We start from the raw sequence: 22,155 nt of genomic DNA, 5'->3' as shown, positions 1-22,155 counted from the left end.
TGCAAGCTTCCCCTCGCTCTCACATTCACAAGACAACCCAATTTTGATAATCATCAAGTCCTCCCCCAAGATACCTCAAATTTAGTCAGAAAATACTGCCACGTGCTGTCAGCATTACTTACCACTGTTCTGGAATTTCTTGTTTATCTCCTAAGATGACACTTGCCAGAAAATTGGACCAACCATTTTGCAATTATTTCTTTTTCCCCCCATCCACCGACAAATTTGCTCTCTTTCTCAACCTAGATTCTGCAAATCTCTAAACCTACCTGTCACGAGCAATTCCGGACTTTTTCTTTTTTATTTCCTTCAGCTCGCGATCAATGACATCATCACCATATCCAGTTCCCCCGAGGGTTAGTAAACTGGTTCAGTGTTTGTGATTCTACATAGCAGAGTTCAGAGGATGACAACAGAAGCAATCCCCTAGTAGTCAAAATATAAGAGTTAGATCTATGCCTCTCTCAGAGATCTACTAATTTCTTCTCCCCGGCCCCCACGCCAGCCAATCTTTAGCGGGATATCTGTGCTGTGTAAACAACCTGCAGAGGAAAGAAGATAAAACCATTAACAACTTTTCAGTCGGCCATTGAAGATGGGTAAGATCCAAATCTATCGGCAGAGATGTTATCCAGGACAGTCGGTCAGGTCTGACTTAAAAAATCAATTTGAGATATTCTGCCGGTGCTTCTCCGTCGAAAACCTCTACGGAACCTTTCAGTAGTTTCTGAGACGAGTTCACGGCATCAAAGATAACACTTAAAATGTGAGAGGATGGATTTCCAGTTCTTTGAACCTTTCGCCACTATATATGACTTTGTACATACATGTCAAGGGCATGTGTACACAGATAAATCATGCTAGAATTGGTATCATTGTTCTAAGATAGTGTGGAGATACGTTAGAAAAGGGTGGGGTGAATGAACTCTCTTAAAATTACTAAAACAAGTTATCATTTGATCTTGAAATATGAAAATCTCTGTAAACCCAGAGAGAGGATGCAGATGGACAAAACTAGGTACCACTCACATAAATTAGGAGAAATCATGAGAAAACAATAGTTTGCACAGAATATTTTGTGCAGAATTGAAGTGAATTGGCAAATTCAACACTTTCTAGACCCAACAGAATATAAATTGACACATTAAGACTGTACTGAATATTTAAATCATATCTAGGCCAAAAGCAACCAGTCTATTCTATACACCTAAACTCTTCCCTCTTTCCGCACAACATCCCTCTGCACAGACAACCTTTACTCTCCCCTGGACAATACAAGGTTAAGTTACATTTGTGTAGTGAACATGCTGATATGGGCGGTCGCAGTGATTTTAAGGTAAATCGTTCGGGCCAGATGGGCAACAGAAAATAAATTTCTTTCTTTCGATTGCAACAGCTTTTCTCCATTAAACCCACCTGGTCAGAGTGCATTTAGAATTTAAAAAATATTGAATCTGCTTTGGAAGTTTGTTTTCCAAAATTCATAAACAAACACACATTGAGACTTTAATAAGTGTATTATCAAGTTACTTGAGAAGTATGGTATCTCAAGCTCTTACTCAAGATTAATCTTGGATGCAATGATTTGTTTAAACTTTGAAACATCAATACAAAATGGGGTAATGGGAGTCTTGGTCAAGGGATGAGGGGCAGGAGACCATGTGACCATCAATGGTCACATGAAATGTTAAGTTACATACACTTCTTAGGAGCATTCACTCTCGCTACAACATAATTTCCAACAGAAATAATCATTTCATTATCAACTGTCTAGCTGGCTATGAATCCAAGCTACAATAAATACCTTTGCACTGCAATAAACTGTTTCTAAATTCAATTACATCCTAACAGAGATCATTCAAAGAAACTCTTTTCACTTTTGTAATAAAACTACCCCTTAACAAATTTCCAATCAATTTTTGTTTTTTGTTTTTACTATACCTTCTCACAGGTCACTGAATGTAATCTACAATTACACAACAAGCAGTGTGTCTCCATAATTCTCCCACCTGAGTGTTGTTAACAGTCCTACATATATCAATTGCTTGACATTTGGTCCCAATTGGCTAAGATGACCTTCTACCAACTGCATAATTTGACATCACGAAATGTGAGTGATGCTTAAAGGCCTAAGGCATTGGCACTTTCCTGTAGATTCTGAATTACTATACATACTACAGTATAGTAACTGTAGTAGAAGTATAGTACATTATAAATACAGTATGAGGACTGAGCCTACATGGAAGTAGTCAGAGCTGGGAGCTGTTTAATACTGAGCTCCCCTGGACAGAGCAGTGATAGTGTTACTGAGTTATAGCTCTATATATATATACAGTGACTAACAAACAGTATGCAGGCTACAGATACTCTGTACTACAGTCTAAAGTTTTAAATGCAGAGCTTATGGCTGTGTATTATGAATGTACATTCAAAGGGGAATTTATGTCATGATTTGATTTGCTTCCATTTACTATTCAACCTTGGAATACAGTCATATGTATCAAGTACTTAAACCATGGAACTGGAAGTAATATTTTTGAGCAAAACACCAGCAGAGCCGCCATGTGTAACGTTAGTTACCGAAACAATGTCAGAAGGGAACCAATCGGGTTGAATCGGACTTGCTTAAATTTGGCCAGGAGGTTTCAGGATAAAATACAGAAAAAATAAATTCTGAGAGGATCTTGGTCACCCTCAAATGCAGAATAATAATGCATTAACCATATCCAGGAATAACATGGATAGAGGGTTATCAGTTTTATGCATGAAAATAAAACTGCTTGGAGGTCAGAATGATCAGGAGACTTGCAACTTTAATACTGATATATGCATCCGAGTACTACATGTATCATATATCAGATAGCATAATTTATGCTATTTCATTGCTGCTTGCCAGGAACATTCCCCTAAAAGGATTTGCATATTTGTACTAAAATATATTCAAGTTGGTTAAGGGTTACTGGTTGTTTGCAGCATTCAGCAGTACATACTGAGAAGTTAAATAAAAATAAAAAATCTTCAATTTTCACACTGTTTGATAAAACATAATTTGTAAGTTGTCAATTGAAGTGTAGAATAAACATATCGTGTAGTTAAAGGGTACCGTTTTCTACTAATAAGTGCCTAAATATCTATCATGTTTAGAGAAAATTCATTGAATATCCAACAATTTTCTTTGGTGCACAACTTTGTGAAGGTGTTGTCAACTCTGTTGACCACAGTACATGGCAGTAATGTTAAGAGAACAGACTTTAGACAGATATTAGGCAGTACCTACTGGCCACCCGGGCACCAGATTTGCAGCATGGAAGATGGCTCAAATAAGAAGGAGTGTACTACCCTTTGGGGAAAAATATTATTTTTAATTTCGAGAGCTACTGCATATATGCAAAATGATTTTCAGTTCTTCAATCAGAGACATATCAGCCTACTCTTTCTGGTGAATCTGGCAAAGTTAACATCTGTTTTACTCTCACATTGCCCCAATGTATCAGCTATTTTTTTTTTGGTACCTGGTTAAGAGGCTGGATCAGCATTTAGCCGTGGTGCCCACTGCCCACTCTATTACTATTATACACTTATAAGCATACTCTATACAACTAACAGTGTAGCATTTAAATGTTTGGTACTTGCAGAGGTCAACTGAGATACATGACTTGAAAAATACACATCACACTACAGGCATATAAAAGCAAAGAAGAAATAAAACATCCATGACCTTTTTTTTCTTTCTTTTTTTCTTTTTCTTCTTTATTACACAGAGTAAATATCTAAATATAGTCAAAAGTTGCCAGTCTGTCAACACTCAATATACTACAAGGTTCTATCAGGGAGATTAAACTTGCAGATGAGGCACCTGTTTAGTTGAGGGTGAGATTAATAATAGTCACAGCATCTGTTTCTTGAAAGTTAGCAGGACATTTTGGAGGCACTGACAAAGGAATGTCTTGACAACCATTAACACAGAGAAGGAACACAGTACAAAGGAGGCTTCCAATAAACAGTACATTAGGTATGCAGTGCTACAGATGAACATAATATCATGTATACTTCAGTGCAGTAGCAATCGCTAATGAGGAAGTTTGGGGTCCATCCTTTAAAGTACTTGACTAAAGCTAATCATTATTGCCAAAAGAGAGTATTCAGGGATAAATTAGACTTAACAGATTACTGGTTTATAAGCTCGATATCAATTGGCCAAAGTTGCCGCCAGGTTTAGGTATCAAAGGCGTTTACTTCCTCTTCGTCGAGTGAGATACTAGTTTCTTCAAAGGAGCCAAGTGTGCTCCAGAAGGCTCCAGAATGCCAAGGTCCCAGTCAGTCCGTGGGAGTATTGGGTGATCAAGTAAAAGGGAAAAAATCTGATCAAATGTTCATTCAGCAGGCAGTAAAGTACTTATTGAGTTAAAAACATATGACTAACCACTATCGGACCTTTTTGCACACAGTACTTTAGGTGCAATCCTGACGACCTTCAAAAACTAACTGCATAGATACTGTTCCGTTTCAGATATGCAGTTTTATCAGTCACAGGAAATACTCTTGAAAAATGAATTTGCAAATTTCAGGTGACAATAGTCTACATCCCAGCTATCACAAACAAGCAAGAGAGGTTGCTCAAGAAATCAAGTGGATACTTATCACTCTAATGACTACACAACACAGGATCATATGAATTGGAATGAGGGCTGTTGGTGAGAGAAGGGGGGGGGGGAGGGAAGAGACGAACAAAAGAAACTTTGGAGTGTTTTCTATGAATATTTGTAATGGAAATCTATTTTATGCTTGCATGTGAATACTTTATTGAAAGTTATATAAATTGCAAATCATATTTGGTATACTGTCAATTCAAATAAAATGTTCACTGTCCACCCCTACCACTGAACATCTAGGTTGAAGGCCACATTGTTTCCATTTAGGACTAAGGTATCTTCCCAAAATTCAAGTTTTATGATGTTTATATCAGGGTGACCCGAAGACAGTTATTTGCTTTTATTAACTTTTGGGATTATTTCATGAGCCATAAATAGCTCATAACTATTCTTTAATGTAAAATACCACAGAGTTCTTGTGGTAACAGGAAGGGGATATGGTAGGTTGGTAGGAAACATTGAGACGATCTGTGCATGGTAAATTGTACTGTACAATGCTGAGAGCACACAGTATAACATTTCAATGTACATACATGAACAGTAGTTCAATTAAAATATTTCTTTCAAACTCTTCCTTTTTATCATTTTTTTTCTCAACAAATGAGAGTTTCTGACCAAAATGTTTAATTTCCCATTTCTCTTGCCTCTCATTCAGGACTAATGCATTGCTTATATCCAGCAACTAGTCAAGATGCTTATAAATGGAGTTATTTCAACACAGTAAACTGCAAACTGTGTGAAAAGACATTTCTGTCAGCTTTATGGACAAATTGTTGGCAAAGGAATTCTACTGCAGGTACAACTCAAAGATGCACTAAAGAACATACTGTACATGTACAGTATATTTGACCACTATTAATAGAAGGAATTTGTGGTGACCTAGATACTGTACAATATAACAGGCATGTTAGTCTGTGTAAGATATTCAATGCTTCCAGACTCACAAACCTACATGCCTGCAGTAAGAAAGCCCTCAAGAGGAACAAGGGGTGAGTTTTTATGTCGGTGTTGATACCAGGGGGAGGCGGCTGGAAACGTTCCATTGTTGCTAACAAAGTCATTTATGATTCTATATTTCCTAGATAATGCCTTGCTTTGTCTGTTAGGGGTGGGATATCAGGAATCCATATGTTCCTGTTTATTTGTTACATTGACAGTTCAGGTTTTAAGGTATGAGATGCTAGAATTGTTTCCCAAAACATGTCTCAACATATATTCCTAAATCTCATAATCCTGTATACTAACGGGATGATTTAATCATTGTCACATCATGCATACTGCATTGTTTCCTAAAAACAAGTTTTACTTGACAGTACTTCTAAGAGTTAAATTTTGAACAGCAGTTAATCATGTTATCTGTATAAACATACCATTTCCTGCTAATAACCGATATAGATGCCTACAACAGGTAGCATTGTACGTGCACTGTGATTCAACCTTGACAGAAGGGAAACAACTCTTGCTTCTTTGCCATGAGTTGGACAGGATTTTCACACATATGTTGGCACGGTGTCAGACTTTCAGCAAGATAGAAAATTCTATGTAGTTTACATACTAAAGGAAGAACAGTAATCTTAGACAAATGTTGCATTCTCATTGGGAAAATAACTCAAAAGTCTACACATTGTGGAAACTCTCAAACTATTTCAGAGAAAAGTAAAATATTCCACTTTTCCTTTGGTACATCTCCTCTCAAATTCCCACAAAAATCTGACATTAAACTGAACTGTAAAGAGTATGTCAAGCAATCAAGTTTCCTTTCTTGTTTTCCTTTTTTTTTGGGTGGGTGGGGGTGGGGGGTGCTGTGGTCGCATTGATAAAGCCGGTGGCATTTGAAGCAATGAGGCTTAGCAATCGGGATGATCCGGTTTCGAAACCCAGTGGGGTCAAGGTAGGGTTTTTCACCCAAGAGCAATCTACGGTTTTCCCATCTGAAATTACTTTCTGCATTGAAAAGATTCCAAATTTGAGTTAAAAATTTTGAATTGGGAGCCAACCGACATGTAATTGTAATCCATAAACCCTTGTGGGTTTCTCCCACATTTGTGGTCGCTGATTATTATTATTCTTATTTTTTTTTAGCACTTGGTTTCTTCTTCTTTTTTTTCATTCCTCTGACTGAATGACCAGCATTTTAATGGGTTTCTAGGTTTACTTAACACACTTATGAAAATGTCACCAATAAAAATCAATGCAACAAAACAAACAAAAACATATACCTTAACCACACAACTCAAAAATCTGATCCACAAAATGATCCATTCAAAATAACACTCTGCATCCAACAAAATTCATAGCAAAATACTTGATAGTATGTACTACAATTACTACATTAGTAATTTATCCCCAACTTTTATGAATTAACATGAACACTCATGAATGGGAATAAAATAGACACTATCATGGCAATTTATTGAAACCAAGTTATGTTTAGAAATATAATAAACAAAAACTGAAAATTACCCACCTCTTAAAATACTTAATCTCATCAGCCATTTGTCAGTCCAAAACATAATTTGTGCAAACATGTACCTACTTGTACTGTATTGAGTCTACATCCAGTTCTACCATGTAATTACTTGTACTTGTAACAGAAGAATTTTGGAAATCTATCTAGATACTAGTGCATGATTAAAGTGCTTGTACTAATAGTGCCTTTTTCTAATACGCATACCACTTGAGAGGAATTCTACTTATACTTGTAGTCATACTGTGTAACTCGTACTACAAATCTGAACAGTGACATCTTTGTCAGAATGATTACATTAACAAGTCAGAATATATTACAAATATAACTACATTTGCTTACTTTTGTCTAACAGTAAAACAAAATGATTATGTGCATCAGGCATACAAGGCCTACATTTATGGGTCGGATGAAATCTGTTCACAATTTAATCAAGTGAAAGATAAATTTCTGAATATTCCTATCCAATAGCCCATAATTCGCTTGAAAATTGTAGCAGCTGAGTTGGTTAAGAATTTAGCATGGTGATACTAAGAATAAAGCAACTGATACTGCACTTTATTCCTAGGAGTAGGACATGTAATGGCCTAGGCAAGTTTTATCTCTCCAGTCCTAAGCCAAATTTTGGAACAACCTTCAGTTTTGCTTAGACTAGGACTGACATTAACTCATAAAAGTCTGATATTTGAAACAAAAATACACAGATAATATCACACCAATTTAACCACTCTATTGCGTGTGTTTTACATGTAGGTTAATGAAAACCAGTGACATGTGTTTTATGCGGAGGAACCTCCGTTGATTAAACCTACGAGACCGTGTGACTATCATAACACTGATAGCATTAGTATTACTCACTAGGATTCCATTGAGCACTCGTACACAACACTGCTCAGTCACATATTGTTGTGCTGTATGTACGTACGCACGCAGTAGTAATAATATGAAGACCAGCAACACACACCACGGAAAGGAAGAGGTGACATCCCTGGTCAAACAACTGCACTAACATCTCAGTTTTAAATGATATGCCACTTTTTTTCCTTACCTGAATAATTGAAACAATCAGTATAACAGAAATAGTTATCCATGCAGACATCAAATGAAATTCAATATTGAACACAAAGACTCAAAGCGAAGAATATCCTGTAAGCTTGTAACCAATGGTACTAGCGTTCCTCTTGTCACTCACAATGATCGATTAAATTAATGTGCGCAATTTTGAAAAGGTCAAAGTTGACTTAGTTCAGCTGATAGTAACTTCCATGGTAAACAAACAGTGTTTACAGGTAACCGCGGGAAAGACACTTTCGTGTAGCACGCGATATGATGTTACCTGCACGACAAACTTGTAATTCGGGTCAAGGCTAAGTTCAGATCGGTAGAATGTATGAAAACAGCAGTACGATGTTCTGTTTGTTTAGTCTCATCAATATTGTCACATTTTTCCTTCCGTGTTATGTTATTTATTTATTTTTGCTGTCGCAAACGTTAAGTGGAAGTGTGAACAATATTTCAGTCCTTGGCATCAGCTATTATCCTGACAATGTGCCAATTGAAACCAGCCAATATTTCTTTTTTTTTATCATAAAGATCCAGCACTGATAACATTGGGTATTGAGCTGTCGAAAATTGTAACTGAATTGTTTGTAGTTGAAACTAGATCTAGGCTTATTTCTTGCAGACAAAACTGGGGGCAAGAACAAATTAACTAATGAACCCATAGCAATGCAACTTATAGAAATATGTCAAGTGGCTTATCGCTTATCTTCCATATAGTAGTAAATGCCTCCAATCTAAATCTGTCACACATTGCACTAAAATGTTGTTTTATGAAATATACGAAAGTTACCACCTCCCCCCCCCTCTCCACCCTCCATACCCCAAGAAAATAAGGAAATAGTCATCGTAACTGTAAAAAATTCTTGCCCAAGTCCTTCTGTCCAATCATTTCAATATTTACAAATTTCCTGTCAGAACCTTATTTTGCTAGGATCATGTTAGGAGCAGCAACTCCATGGTAGGAACAGATCCTGAAGAAGTTATCGGGCTACCATATGGGGCCAGTAAAGGCCATCTTTAAAGAGATTTGATAAACAAATTATACACAAATTAAAACAACAATTACTTCAATTATTTCTATTCCAGTCATTGTTTTTATTTTTTGTCTCGATGTTGCCATCCATATCATAATATTTCTAAATTACTTACATGTAATATAGTAACAATGAATATCATGATGAGAATCCAGTATCATATATCTACAGGAAAATACAAGGAACCAATTAGATGAACAATGCATGAATGAAATTCATCCACAGGTAATATTTCAATAATACACAACCATTTGACTACAAATATAATCAGATGGTTGTACAAAGTTTATCAACAGAAAATAATTTTATGAGATGTCATCTTAGTAAAAACAGATAGATTTCAAGATTTCACTTACACGATCCAGAAAATATTTATTTCGAAAATTCCTCCCCCCCCCAAATTTTTATTTTTTTGGAGAAAACCTTACACTGATGACAAATACAATTTTATCCAAAATACCCAACCCTTCCCCCAGTCATATTTGATGCTTGGTTATTGTCATGTTTCCCTGTATCACTCATTTCTGAAACTTGTATCCAATAATACCTTTTGCTAACCATAAAACACTGTGTAACCATAACTACACTTAAAGAGTTTCTTATATCAGTCAAGAGAAAGAGTCAATTATAAAGGAGAAGAGAAATTTGTATGCAACATAATATCCAAGAAGCCTCTTTTCAGGAGGTTGATGGAAATGAGTTCAAAATCATAGTTTCAAGCATTTTCAGTGCTCTTAGTCTCTCTTCCTCTAAATCTCTCTTTTATATTTATTATTATATATTATATATTCTATACATTCATTCACATATGAATTTTCTTTGATAACGGTAAATGAACACACAGGTTAATGTTAACATTTTTACATGTGATCATTAGCCAGAAGCAAGGGTACAAAAAACATACTAAGTATATGTTTGCAATTTATCCAACTAGATAGCATCCCTCCTACTTCTTTCATTTTTTTATCATTATAAGGTTACTAATTGTTGACTAATGAATTAAAAAAAAATCATTACATTCTCTAGTGATCTTTCACTTGCTTAAAATGTTTGTAAGGGTATCTCAGTTTAACTGAAATGCCATCTTGAGTAATACTTGGCAGGTTTGTAGAACCTTTTTGCCAATTGCCAAAAGCTGTTTTGAAGAAAAAATAATTCTGAAAAAGTGCAAAGGGCCCTAAAAACTTTTGTGATCTTGAAGAGAACACTCTCACCATCATGATGACAGAACCAGAAAAGAATAAAAACAGGACTGAAACAAAAGCACAATAGTGAACTTAAAATATATGAAGATAGATTATTAAACCATCCATTTTGAACATACATTAAGTTAGAATGAAAATGCAATTCATTTAAGAGTGTTCAATCCTTAATACAACATCTCTGTTCAGTATTCATTAAAGAAAAGGTTCAATAGAAATATTACAGGAACTGAGAACATCTTCATCAAATTTTATTTATAAAGGTTTATTTGCTTATTAAAAAGTAGGTTAAGAAAGAGAATAATTTATAGTTTGGTTTATTCATAAAAAGGCAAGATATATCATATTTCCTTTGGAACAACTCTCTTAGTGGAATTTGTCATGATGGTTAAAATTTGTTACATGAAGGGCATTACATATAGCCACCTAGAACTATCAAATCAAACCATACCAGCACCCCTCCCCCCCTCCCCCGTCCTCTAAACAACCCCCTCCCCAGGAAATAGAAAAAGTGGCAATGTCTTTTACCCAGCAAAATGAGTGAAGAAAAACACTAATATTTATTTATAATGAATCACACAATCCAAGAGACTGACTGTATGACATAACAAAAGTCAACAAACATTTTAAAACACTTTCTTCCTCTACCATGTTTTACTGCCTAATGGAATATTGCTGACACGGTAGGTGGGCTATTTTCTATAACAGTCCAATTTTTTATTTACAACATTAAAAAGTAGCATTTGAAGCCACATTGATCTCTCAATAGGATACTGTTTACTAATTGGAACAGTTTTTTGCAATGTACAAGAGATATTTTGAAATATCAGGTTCCTTTACAAATAAAAAGATAAAACATCCTCTTAACCTCTCCTCCAATTCCTCCCCCCCTCCCCCTCTACAAAGTCAACTTTCTACTTGATCAATTGAATTGCAGCTCATTTACTGATAAAGAAAGGCATTCTTAAAAAGTGAGAGATTTACAAAGAGCAGCAGATGTATTGATGCAAAGCTCCTAAAGCAAATTTAACGCCCTGGAAGCAGCCTGCTCCTTGTTCAAGATTACTAGGTTAGAGGTCAGGGATGTTACACTTTTCCAAATTTGACTTAATCTTAGCAAATTTGCAGCAACCTCAAATAGTAAAACATGATACCGATTTCACTGTTTACTTGAATTTAGACAGTCTGTGATGAATTCATGGAGACAAAGCTACAGATGAAATTGTTGTGCGCAAGTAAGCTAGCTCAGTGTTTCAAAATGTCATCCAACTGTAAAATATTTGGCATGTTCGACAGGACCAACAGCTTTTGATTGAGATACAAATTTTCTGATGAATGTAAAGATTATCCATTCACATGGAATCCTAACATTCCTTTGTTTCTTATTGACCGTCAGCTTTTGGCTATTTTGGCTGTTTTAATAACATATTATTATATATTATTAAAATATATATCTTTGATATATAATATACATGAAAAATTTTGCACATTGCATAAGAATTTGTCATGTCTATATTTGAAAATATAAATGGCAGTTTTGAATGTATAATTATTTCAATTTTTTGGGGTTTTCCTATGCAAAAGCTAAATTGATCTGTTCTGGAGGGGTTACCATAGTCCTCTCCATCATGCCATTACTGTTATTTTTCATCCAGAACTCATGACCACGAGAATCGACCCTCTGAAATCTATACCCGTTGTTTGGAAGGCTGATCGCAGGGCACTGGGGTGCTTCCTTTGGTATGTAATCTAACTTATACATAGTACGATCATCAAACGGATCGGAACTTAGGTTGGGGGAGTTGTCGGGAGCAAAGCTCTGGGGGACCTGCGCATGCTTTGGGACGTATTGGGTACGATAATCGGTATTACCTTCGAACGGTATGTTAGATCTTTCGTACAACTTTTGAGTTGGATCCCCTCGCCTCTCTGGTCGGCTATCCCACTGTCTGAAGTCTTGCTTGTAATTTGTGCGATCATCAAACGGTGCCTCTGCCGACTTGACCCTCCTGACTGGTCCAGATGGCTTCACGGGTTGGACGCGATGTGCTGGAAAAGCGAGTCTGGCAGTCGTGGCGAGGTCCATATTTCCCTGTGGCTGAACCCAGGCTTGTTGAGCTCTTGGCTGTGGAGGCTGACATGACCACCTCTGATAGTCTCTCCGGGAAGTAGTTTCGTCGATGAAAGGTTGGTCAGAAAGCATAGGAGCTTGATCTGGTCGAAAGCTTGCAGGAACAGATGTTCTCTTTCCTGTGTAATCCTTCTGAAATGTAGTGAGACCTTGAAATGGGGCCATGTTCTTTTGGTAGGGCATCTGTTGGTGGACGTATCTTGGTTGGGCAGAATGGGGAATGTAATCTACTCTGTGGCTGGTCATGTCCTCTAACGGCGCGGATGAAAGATGGGTGTTTTCAGCTGGTCTCATGCTCTCTCGCATCGGGACTCGTTTTGGCTGGTAGTCTCGATTGAAAGTTGAGGTGCCATTGAATGGAGCAGAAGGTGGTACATATGCATGTTGCACAGGACCGGTCTCTCTCATTGGTAGACTCCACTTCCTGTAATCATCTGAAGTAAGAATGACACAACAATAACAATGAAATGTTAAAAATATTTCCATATTTGAAAATTCCAAGTCCTTGCAATCAACATGCCTCTCCTGACAGTCCCCGGTGTTCTTTAATTTCTTTTCGTTAGTAATGTGCAAGATTATGGATTCTTACAGGAATTAGGCATACTGTCACATTCACTACAATGTACCACCTGACTATACTTATATTTATATACCTCTGTCATTAAAAGTGGAGACATGACAATTTTCAAATGTCGCAGGAAAAAGTTTGAAAGGAAATATTGGCAGATAAACGAGAAATTGCAGACATTTAAGGGGGGAAAAAAACAGGAGAAAAAATTTGATCAATTGCTTCGAAAGTAGCCAAAATATTATGCCATTTTTGCAACTCTAGAAGCACCCTTAATTGAGGTGAGGGGAAAACTTCCTCCTTGTAAACCCCTTTCCCCATGCAACAACATCCCCCACTGGAGTGTCACCAAGATTATGAAGGTGAAAATTGGGGTCACTAAGCAAATGATTTAGAATACCAGGATTCTTAAATGCACTTCAGAGAATTTGTACTTGTATTCTGGCACAGTGTACTGTGCTTGTACTCATCCTTTTGGACTTTCAGTTGTGCTTGTGACATCTATTGGACTCTAGTTAAGATACGAGTACAACATGAACTACTTGTATCTGCAGCCTTACAGCCTTGTACTCATACTGTTGTACTTGTACTAGAGTACCAAGATTTTGAAGGTGAAAATTGGGGTCAATAAGCAATCATTTAGAATACCAAGATTCTAAAATGCACTTCGGAGCTTTATACTCATACTGTTGTACTTGCACTACAACTCTAACACATACTTTCTTTCCATTAGTTTTGACAGAGAAGATGGTCACTGAGTACAAACCTGTGAAGGGTTAGGCATCGAGATATTTTTCTTTTCTTAAAAGGGATCGGTCTGCTATGTACAATTCTTTGCTTTCTATCAAGCACATCAATAGAAATACCTATTCTACCCTAATTCTACTCCTGTCGAAGCTCACCTGTGTATGTGGGGACACCTTTGAACTCTCCCGCAGGTCTATGTTGGTCATGACCCTTAACTGCTCTGATAGGTGGCGCCCTCTTCTCTGGATAATCCCTGACATATGATGTCAGAAGGTCCATGTTACCTGGCATCTTCTTGTACTGGTCTGGCTCCCTCACTGCTATCTTATTGACCTCATGAGGTATGAAGTCACGTCTGAGGGAGAAAAAAAACACCAATTAAATAACCAGAACACAGTACATGTGCTAGCTGTAGAAGAAACACAGAATAACTTTATTCACTGAAAGATAGTGCATTAAGCTTATATTACTTGGTAGCTAAAGAATCAGCATATATTGCTGGTTTAAAGTCCCAAATACTATCACTTTAAACATCTACTTCCACAAATATTCTCTCTTTAAGTAGTCAAAATATTGTGCTTTGATAGAAGAAAATATTATGTTGCATAGCCCACAGTACAGTAGATCTAAATATTCATAGTCTTTACCTTTTCTGGAAACCTTATAAGAAAATACCCATAAAAGGCATTGTTTTTTAAACCAAATACAAGGATATATTAATCAATTTCCTTTTCCTGACATTGTCCATTTTATTATTCAATGTAGGATGTATTTTTTTCTTATGCGCCCTTTTTATAATTCTCGCTTTCTTTCTTTTTAATTTGTTATAATGCATCAGCTTTGCATGTAAGCAGACAGTGTTCGAAACGTCACATGTAGCAGCAACCATTTTGTCCCTGCAATATAACATCTGTGTACCAAGTTGCATCTATTGCAAAGCATTCTGTTATATGATACTTTAGATCAATTTTTTCTTTGAACAGCATTATATATATGGTGCATATTTTCCAAACGTTTTGCTTGTTTTACCTGTTTGTTGTTTGGTCTGACAGTGGCCCTGTTCCTCTAACGATGTCTTCATTAGGCTTGAAGCTCTTCCTGAGTCCATTGGTCGGGTGTGCTGGGTACTTAGCAGTATACTCAGTAATAGTACATGGTCCGATTGCTCTCGGTGCCTTCGGTCTATGTGGACATCTGTGGCGACTGTTAAGTTCAAAGAAAGAAACATAAATATGTGGGACTTTTGCTACGATGATATACATGTATATATAGTAATCTTCACTTGTCTTTTCTGTGTGATAACCGACAGACCTGTCAGACTTTCATTAAAAAGACAGTTTGGGCTGTCTTGTCCTGCATGTATTGCATTTTCTTAATTTGTTGTTTATTTATTTCATATTATTCCTTTGTCTTCAATAGAGGCAATACAATGTTAACTGTGAACTGCATTTATACTAAGTTGAAACAAATTTTCAACTGCACAGACATGTAATTTCACTTTCAGCTTTCTGAGTGCTTTCCTGATAAACACCTCAATACCAACATTTAAGATTTTACAATCTGCCTTATTTTTCACTAGAATAGCTCAGTATAATTGGCACATGTATGTATAAAAAAGCATGTATATATAGCAAAGGCAGGAAGTGCACTCTTCGATTAGAAAAATAATCAATTTACAAAGTACAACTAAGATAAACATATATATTACAGTAATTGAACCAAAGTGTTTATTTTGAAAGGGAAGAAATAGGCAATTAAGCTTGGAAATGAAGAACTTGTATTCAAATTTCAGTACTGACTACAGTATTAATTATTCAACATTTGTAATTTTATATAACTGAACCAGATATAATGATGTACTAGGTACAGTAATTTAAATAAATTAAAGCCTCCAAAATCAGTAAAACATCATTCAATCACCTTTACTTTATAAATGCCAAACATGAATATTATTGGGTCACTGTGTCAAAATTATACTTATTTATATTACTGTCTACGAGACTTTTATTTTTTCCTAAATTCAATACATTTCACAAAATTAAATGAGATTAAACTAAGGACATTAAAACAATAAACAATGTAAATACAGAATATTTAGAGTTTAAAAGTCCATTGAATCAATTGAACCCTTCCCCCCCCCCCCGGTCACCTACCCAGGCAATAAAAGAAGGGACAATTGTCTACAGTCACTATGGTATAGAGAGACTTGCAGTTTTCTGAGCACTGTATATGTGTACACATATACTACTGTACTTCTTGCATTACAAATGATGCTTAAGCCTTTAACATCAAGAAGATCATCGTTATCTCTCCTCACAAACAGCTAAGACTCAGAAACATTTTAGTAACTGATATAGGATAACTGCAACATCGTGATTAATCTCACACAAAGATTAAAGTCTAACAGAAACAATGTGCTTATGGCTATTTATTTACAACATGTTATCATTGTCCTAAATTATCTCTATGGATGACGGTGTACAGTTTCCACAAGTGTAAGCTATAGATCTAAATATTTCTCCTTGCAAGATGTTGCTATGGTTACTTCATGAGGCAGGAACAGTTGTCCATATTATAATCATCCTGGTTATTACCAATCAATAGTTGGCATGGAGATATACAGAATGTTTCTGTGCCTATTATGGCATGCATTGAATGGAATATTGTTTTTTTTTTATGGCATTATTAGTATTTTTTTGTCAATCATTTGAAGGAACTACTTATTTTTCTTCGATTACTTACTACTTGATTTAAATTCCCATTTTTCTTTTTACTGTTAATTTTTTTTTCTTTTTATCCCCTGCATACATACACACAAAATTGACTGTAGAGGCCAATGCAAGTTGCACAGCCTGAAAAATAGTCAACACCCACAAGGGAAATTTATACTATATTACACTATTGACCTTCCAATCTAAAATAAAATGGATTTAGACTGCTAACTAATTTACCTAAGGGAACAGCTAATCTGACATGTGGTAAATAACCTTTCATTTTTTCGGCAGTTTAAGAATATTGTGATAAAATTAAAGTTGTTCAATCCAGCAAAAAGAACCATGGAGACAAAAACCAAATTAGAGACCAATTTTTTGAACCGGACTGTTTCTAATACTGTCAATGTTTAGTGTAGTTACCACTGGCAGTAGACCTAAAATACTGCATAATCTAACACCACATCATACAAATGAAAATAACAGGGTCCACTAATGATGTAAATTATCGACTTTCTGGTCAATGAGTGACGATAATGTCGGGAAAATATTTTGTGTTCTTGTATGTCAGTGTATAAAGCTGCCAAGAAAAAGGACAACCATTTTTTTTTTTTTTTAAATCGGATGGAACCGTTATTTTGTCATAGATTATTATTCAAATTAAGGTATACCATATAGTTTAAACTGTATTAATTTTAACAATGGAAATTCATATAAATGAGTTATATTCTGTATATTTGTTCAAATAGCTGTACTTTACAATGTGTACAGACCAAGAAATTAATACAGCTCAGTTTTTATTACACCACATCTGCAGAACAACTCAAGATTACTGTACGTTATTCACAACATTTGGCGTAATAGTTATAACTAGATGTTGAGCAGCTCACATGATATTCCTATAAATGGCTCTGTACAATATTAAAAGCCAGTTCTTAAAAAAAAAAGAATTAGACTTATTTCATATTGGGAAAAATGGTCCATGTGAAGTCCTCTTATATTCTCTGCAATACACTACAATAATCTTATACTTGTAAGACTAAACAACAATACATTTCTATGGAAATCAAAAAGTTTGCTTAGTAGGAAACTTTATCAATATTGTCATTAATTTTAAAATCCTATTTTATTAAAATGTCCAATTAACAAGAAGATTACATTTAACTTCAATTTAGGCAATATTGGTCTATTTCAGTTCAACACCATCAATCCAATTTTCTTAGTCCAAAATCTCAAACAGCATACAAAAAAAAAACTCTACATTGTTTAACTGTTCTCCTAATTACTGATAACCATTAAAATTCCCATACCCTAAAACACCTTTTTCTGTCTCTTATGTGATGAGTGTTTCATATCGTCCAGATTCACTTATGTAAATTCTGAATGGACCAAAGCTTAAAGCCATTAAGTCAGTTTGTTGTTGTGTTTGAGTAAATAGCAACCAACTTAAGGACAGCTTCACAGAAAATTGTGTCTACCAATAAACTATTGGCGATGAACTGTTAACAACAGATTATTGATTGGGGTTGATTACAGTAAAGCTCTACTCAATACTATGGCTAAGAATGGAACAATCACCAAACCCCAGAATGTACATCTTTCCTTTTCATGGAAATCATGCGAGAATGACAACTCAAAAATGTAAATGAATTGGAACTACAATTATAGAACAAGCTTGGTGAAATAATGTTGCCTTTTCATGCCCAGGATTTTATTAGGTGACTATTTGAAACGAGTATGAAATGGTCAATATGAGAGTGAGAAAACGCAGGTCGCCAGTTGGATGCAATTGTGCTGTTCAAGTGGTAATATCTATGGACATGTTTGAATGTATGTCAAAGAGAAACAGCAAATTTGGAATATTTGCATGAAACATGAAATTTGCTGTGTGGTAAATACTGGGTTCGAAATAACCAACAACACTGCACAGGATCAAAGGTTCTCTTAAAAAATACAACAGAGAATTGACAGTGCAAGCTTAACTAGGCATATGATTTGGAATAATGCTGAAAAAACAAATTTGCATTGCATTGTAAGGCCTAACACTAGCAACAATTCTTAAGAAGGCAATTTTTGTGTTCTGTTTTATTTCAAGTTGCAAGGAAAAGGTTACTATTTGACTCCAAGAACAAACTAAGTTTCCGGTCCACTGAAATTAAGTAGGACTTGGAGTCCCACTTTAATTTGTAAAGTAAGCACCAAGTTGCTTTGTTTCACAGTAAAACCATGATAACACCAACAAAATAACTTCTCAAATTGCCTAGACCTGTAATTGACCTGCTGGATAATGTCATTGAGCACTGAACATTTGTGAGTTTAAGTTTGAGGATCCCATTTTAGAATAGCCTACATGTCATTAGGGCTACTGAAAATTCCAATACAATAGTAAATAGGTCTACTATGACTCTAGGCCTATGACTAGTATGAGTGAGCTTGGCTCAGAATAAACTCTAGATGAAATTGTTTAAATATGAATGTAAGAGACTGACTTTGGTCAGCTTGCGGCTTTAATAAGCCAATGAGGCTTCTTCGCGAGTTCCTGCTTGCAGGAGGATCTAATAATACATACATACATACTTGAAAGGGAAGGCCAATATAGAAATTAGGCAATTTAATTTGACTAAGGCTAAGATTGTAGGGCACTTCTTGAAAACACGTGACGAAACTTTTGCCTAGCCTCCAGCCAAACGCCTACTTTTGGGCAATAAGAACGTTGTAGCTAGGTCCACGGCTTTTTGTAACTGTAACGACTATAAAACTGTTATTGTTACTGTAGTCTTAGCGTCAGTGTGACACTTACACTACAGTTAAACTTGACCTAGGCCTAGGCCTAGAACAGCGTGAGTTAAACTATTTCACTGTTACTTACCCACAAGTGCATATCTCACAAATACACTTCTTCGCCATTTCTGCTTCAAGCAAGAATTACGGAGAGCCGGTTATCAAACACCTTTCGTTAGTAGGCAATGTTGAAGAATGGAGATTTAATAGTATTATACACTGTTGACAACGCTTTTCCGCTATCGTACGTACGGCGAGTAACGTTCATCTAGTACGAGTTTGTAGTGCATTTGTGCTCGTGGTGCACTCGTACACAACGCGCGTATATCGCGTTTCTTTGACAACCTAACCTGTACCTTCCACTGCCACATGCATCCGATTACACAACTTATGTTGACAAGCGTTGCTAGGGTTGAAAATGAATATTCATATAGGAGACAACAGGCATCTTCTTTTGCCGAGGAGAGAGATTGGTTAGCCGATTCACATGTTAGTATACAAATAGAAGACTATATTATACTGTAATATTAAAAGAAATTAACAATATAATTGTTATCATAATATATCATTCTACCATGTAATACTATATGCAACAATATTAGTGGATGTTTATATTATAGCCTATTCTTATGATACAATAGTATTGTATGACACTATGTGAAACGGGTAATACTATATGAAGCAATGTTATTGTGGATGTTTTATATTTTAATATTATGATACAATATTATTGTATGATACTATGTGATTCGGGTGTATTAATACGATGGATAATTTATCAGGGAGAAGAGAAGCGGGATTTACAACGAGGTGGTTACGACAATATGCGGAGGTGGGACCGAGGAGCTGCGAGAACAACTTTTTGGGCTGACAATATCATATGAGGTTTCATCGGACATGGATTAGCATATTGTACTTGTTATATTTAGCCTGTCATGTTTCACGTAGATGTGTTTTGCGAGTAAATTAAGGTAATCGGTGTTGCCCCCCCCCCCCCAAATGCTAGAAGTTTCCAAAAGTCCATTCATTTCATGATCGAAAGCTCTTTAACAGAACAGACATGTATGGCTCCATTCTTTACTCCTCGGGCTAATCGGCAGTTTTACACTATATTCTCTGCTCCTTTCTGAAGGGCACTTATATGTACAAATTAAGAGTTAAAGATCTGCTATATTGGCTCCAATTATAGCACGTATGCTATAGCTAGGAAGTTTTGTGATTAACGACGTAATCGACCTGCCACGGTCGTAAATCGACATGCAGGCTCTACAATTATCCTGCATTGCTTCTAAACACCATTAGGCTCTTTGTGTAAACACTGTGGAAATATGTTCATGTCTACAGTTAATTAATCATAAAGCGTTCACACAAAGACCCTCATACAAGAACAAATATACGACAGACGTGGCAGACTAATTGGTAAAAGAGATCACTTTACGACCAGGCAGGACGATTTCGTTATCTCAAGAAACTTTTCCATGATAGCGTGCCATAGTTGGGGTCTATACTTTCTTCTTTCTTTCTAGCCTATTTCGCTCCACTGCAGGAGGAAGGCCTCTTCATCGATTTTCCATTTCCATCTGTCCTGTGCTCTCCTTTGCCATAGAACACCTGTAAATTCTCTGAGTTCATCTGTCCATCTTCTACTCTGCCTGCCTCTCCTTCTGACACAAGTTCTTGGGGTCCAGTTGGTAATTTTCTTTGTCCATCTGTTATCATGTTGCCTGGCCAAATGGCCGGCCCATCGCCATTTCTTGACTTTGATTTCCTTTATGATGTCTTGGACATTGGTTTTCTCTCTTAAGTTTTGGTTGGTTACTCTGTCTCTCCTTGTGACTCCAATCATGATTCTTTCCATCGCCCTCTCTGTCACTCTCAACTTCTTTTCCAGTTTTTTCGTTGTTGTCCAGGTCTCCGCACCATATGATAGTACAGGAGTCTATACAGTAGAATTTTAAACATGAAATGTCGACGATTGTTCAAGCTAAATCATCTCCGTTGAATTAATTTGCAGCCTAGGTTGCTGATTTCGATCTGTGTTACCCATGCTTTACTTACTTATTCATTTTTAACAAATTACAAGTACTATATTGATGACTAAGGCTAGTTTCCATATTTATAATTCCCCATCCAAGTTGTCACGTGTGAGGAGAATCGTAGGAGCTGCATGGTCAGTACTCATCCGCTTAAACCACGGACTACGTACGTGAGAAGCATATAAATCTCAGTCGAGTAATTCGGAACTTAAATTCAAATCACAGAGCAAAGAAGAGTATAAAGCCGGTAAAACGAATGATTCTGTGCTCTATTGAAACCTGAGGTGAATGGAATCACTAATTGAGAACGATAATATATAGGCCAGTAACGTACAATATAACTTCATGAATATTCATTACAAAGGCTGTAAACAGTCCGTTAATTGTAAATAAGTGTCTGTAAGACCGATGTGGCAGTTTATTTTGTCCTCTGTATGTAGAAAGCATCCAACGGTCGACCGAACTTAATATCTTTAAACAAATATACGCAATGAGATCATACTCCATGAGATATGTAATCCAATGCATTTGGGATGTCAAGGAAAGACTTAACTTTTTCATATGAATATTTCAAATTTACAAGGCGATAGATGCATGTTCATTACCTGAAAATTGGCTTACAAGCCTACAAATATTTCTCACTATGTGGTTGAAAATGGTCAAGCTTTTGAAGCGAAATTTCATATCTCATTTATTTACGAGACAAACATATTACAATGAAAATCATGCATGCTGGAATATCTATTATTAAAAACATTGGCAAA

The 22,155-nt window shown here is 36.0% G+C and overlaps 2 protein-coding genes across 3 annotated transcripts in view; both read right to left on the bottom strand.

The window, feature by feature from the left end:
* LOC139978480 (uncharacterized) overlaps window positions 1–8,322 on the bottom strand; it is a 137,538-nt gene extending 129,216 nt beyond the window's left edge. Inside the window, exons 1-2 of one of the 2 annotated variants that reach the window (XM_071988749.1) lie at window positions 8,168–8,322; window positions 270–542 (exon numbers count right to left, since the gene is read on the bottom strand). The gene's annotated coding sequence lies outside the window, so the exon portion shown is untranslated. The remainder of the gene's footprint in view (window positions 1–269; window positions 543–8,167) is intronic. The other variant, XM_071988745.1, reaches the window with a different exon arrangement.
* A 930-nt stretch (window positions 8,323–9,252) lies between these two features.
* LOC139978482 (stabilizer of axonemal microtubules 1-like) lies at window positions 9,253–19,714 on the bottom strand. Its single transcript, XM_071988750.1, has 4 exons — window positions 19,444–19,714; window positions 14,893–15,066; window positions 14,019–14,218; window positions 9,253–12,982 (listed from the first exon to the last, which is right to left on the bottom strand). Exons 1-4 carry the CDS (start codon window positions 19,479–19,481, stop codon window positions 11,991–11,993), a joined length of 1,404 nt encoding a protein of 467 aa, XP_071844851.1. The 5' UTR covers window positions 19,482–19,714; the 3' UTR covers window positions 9,253–11,990.
* Between the last annotated feature and the right edge of the window lie 2,441 nt (window positions 19,715–22,155).

The sequence above is a fragment of the Apostichopus japonicus genome, chromosome 13 (genome assembly GCF_037975245.1).
Source record: "Apostichopus japonicus isolate 1M-3 chromosome 13, ASM3797524v1, whole genome shotgun sequence".
Lineage (NCBI taxonomy): Eukaryota > Metazoa > Echinodermata > Holothuroidea > Aspidochirotida > Stichopodidae > Apostichopus > Apostichopus japonicus.
The sequence above is the reverse complement of the archived record's forward strand: the minus strand, read 5'-3'. Positions and strand labels throughout refer to the sequence as shown.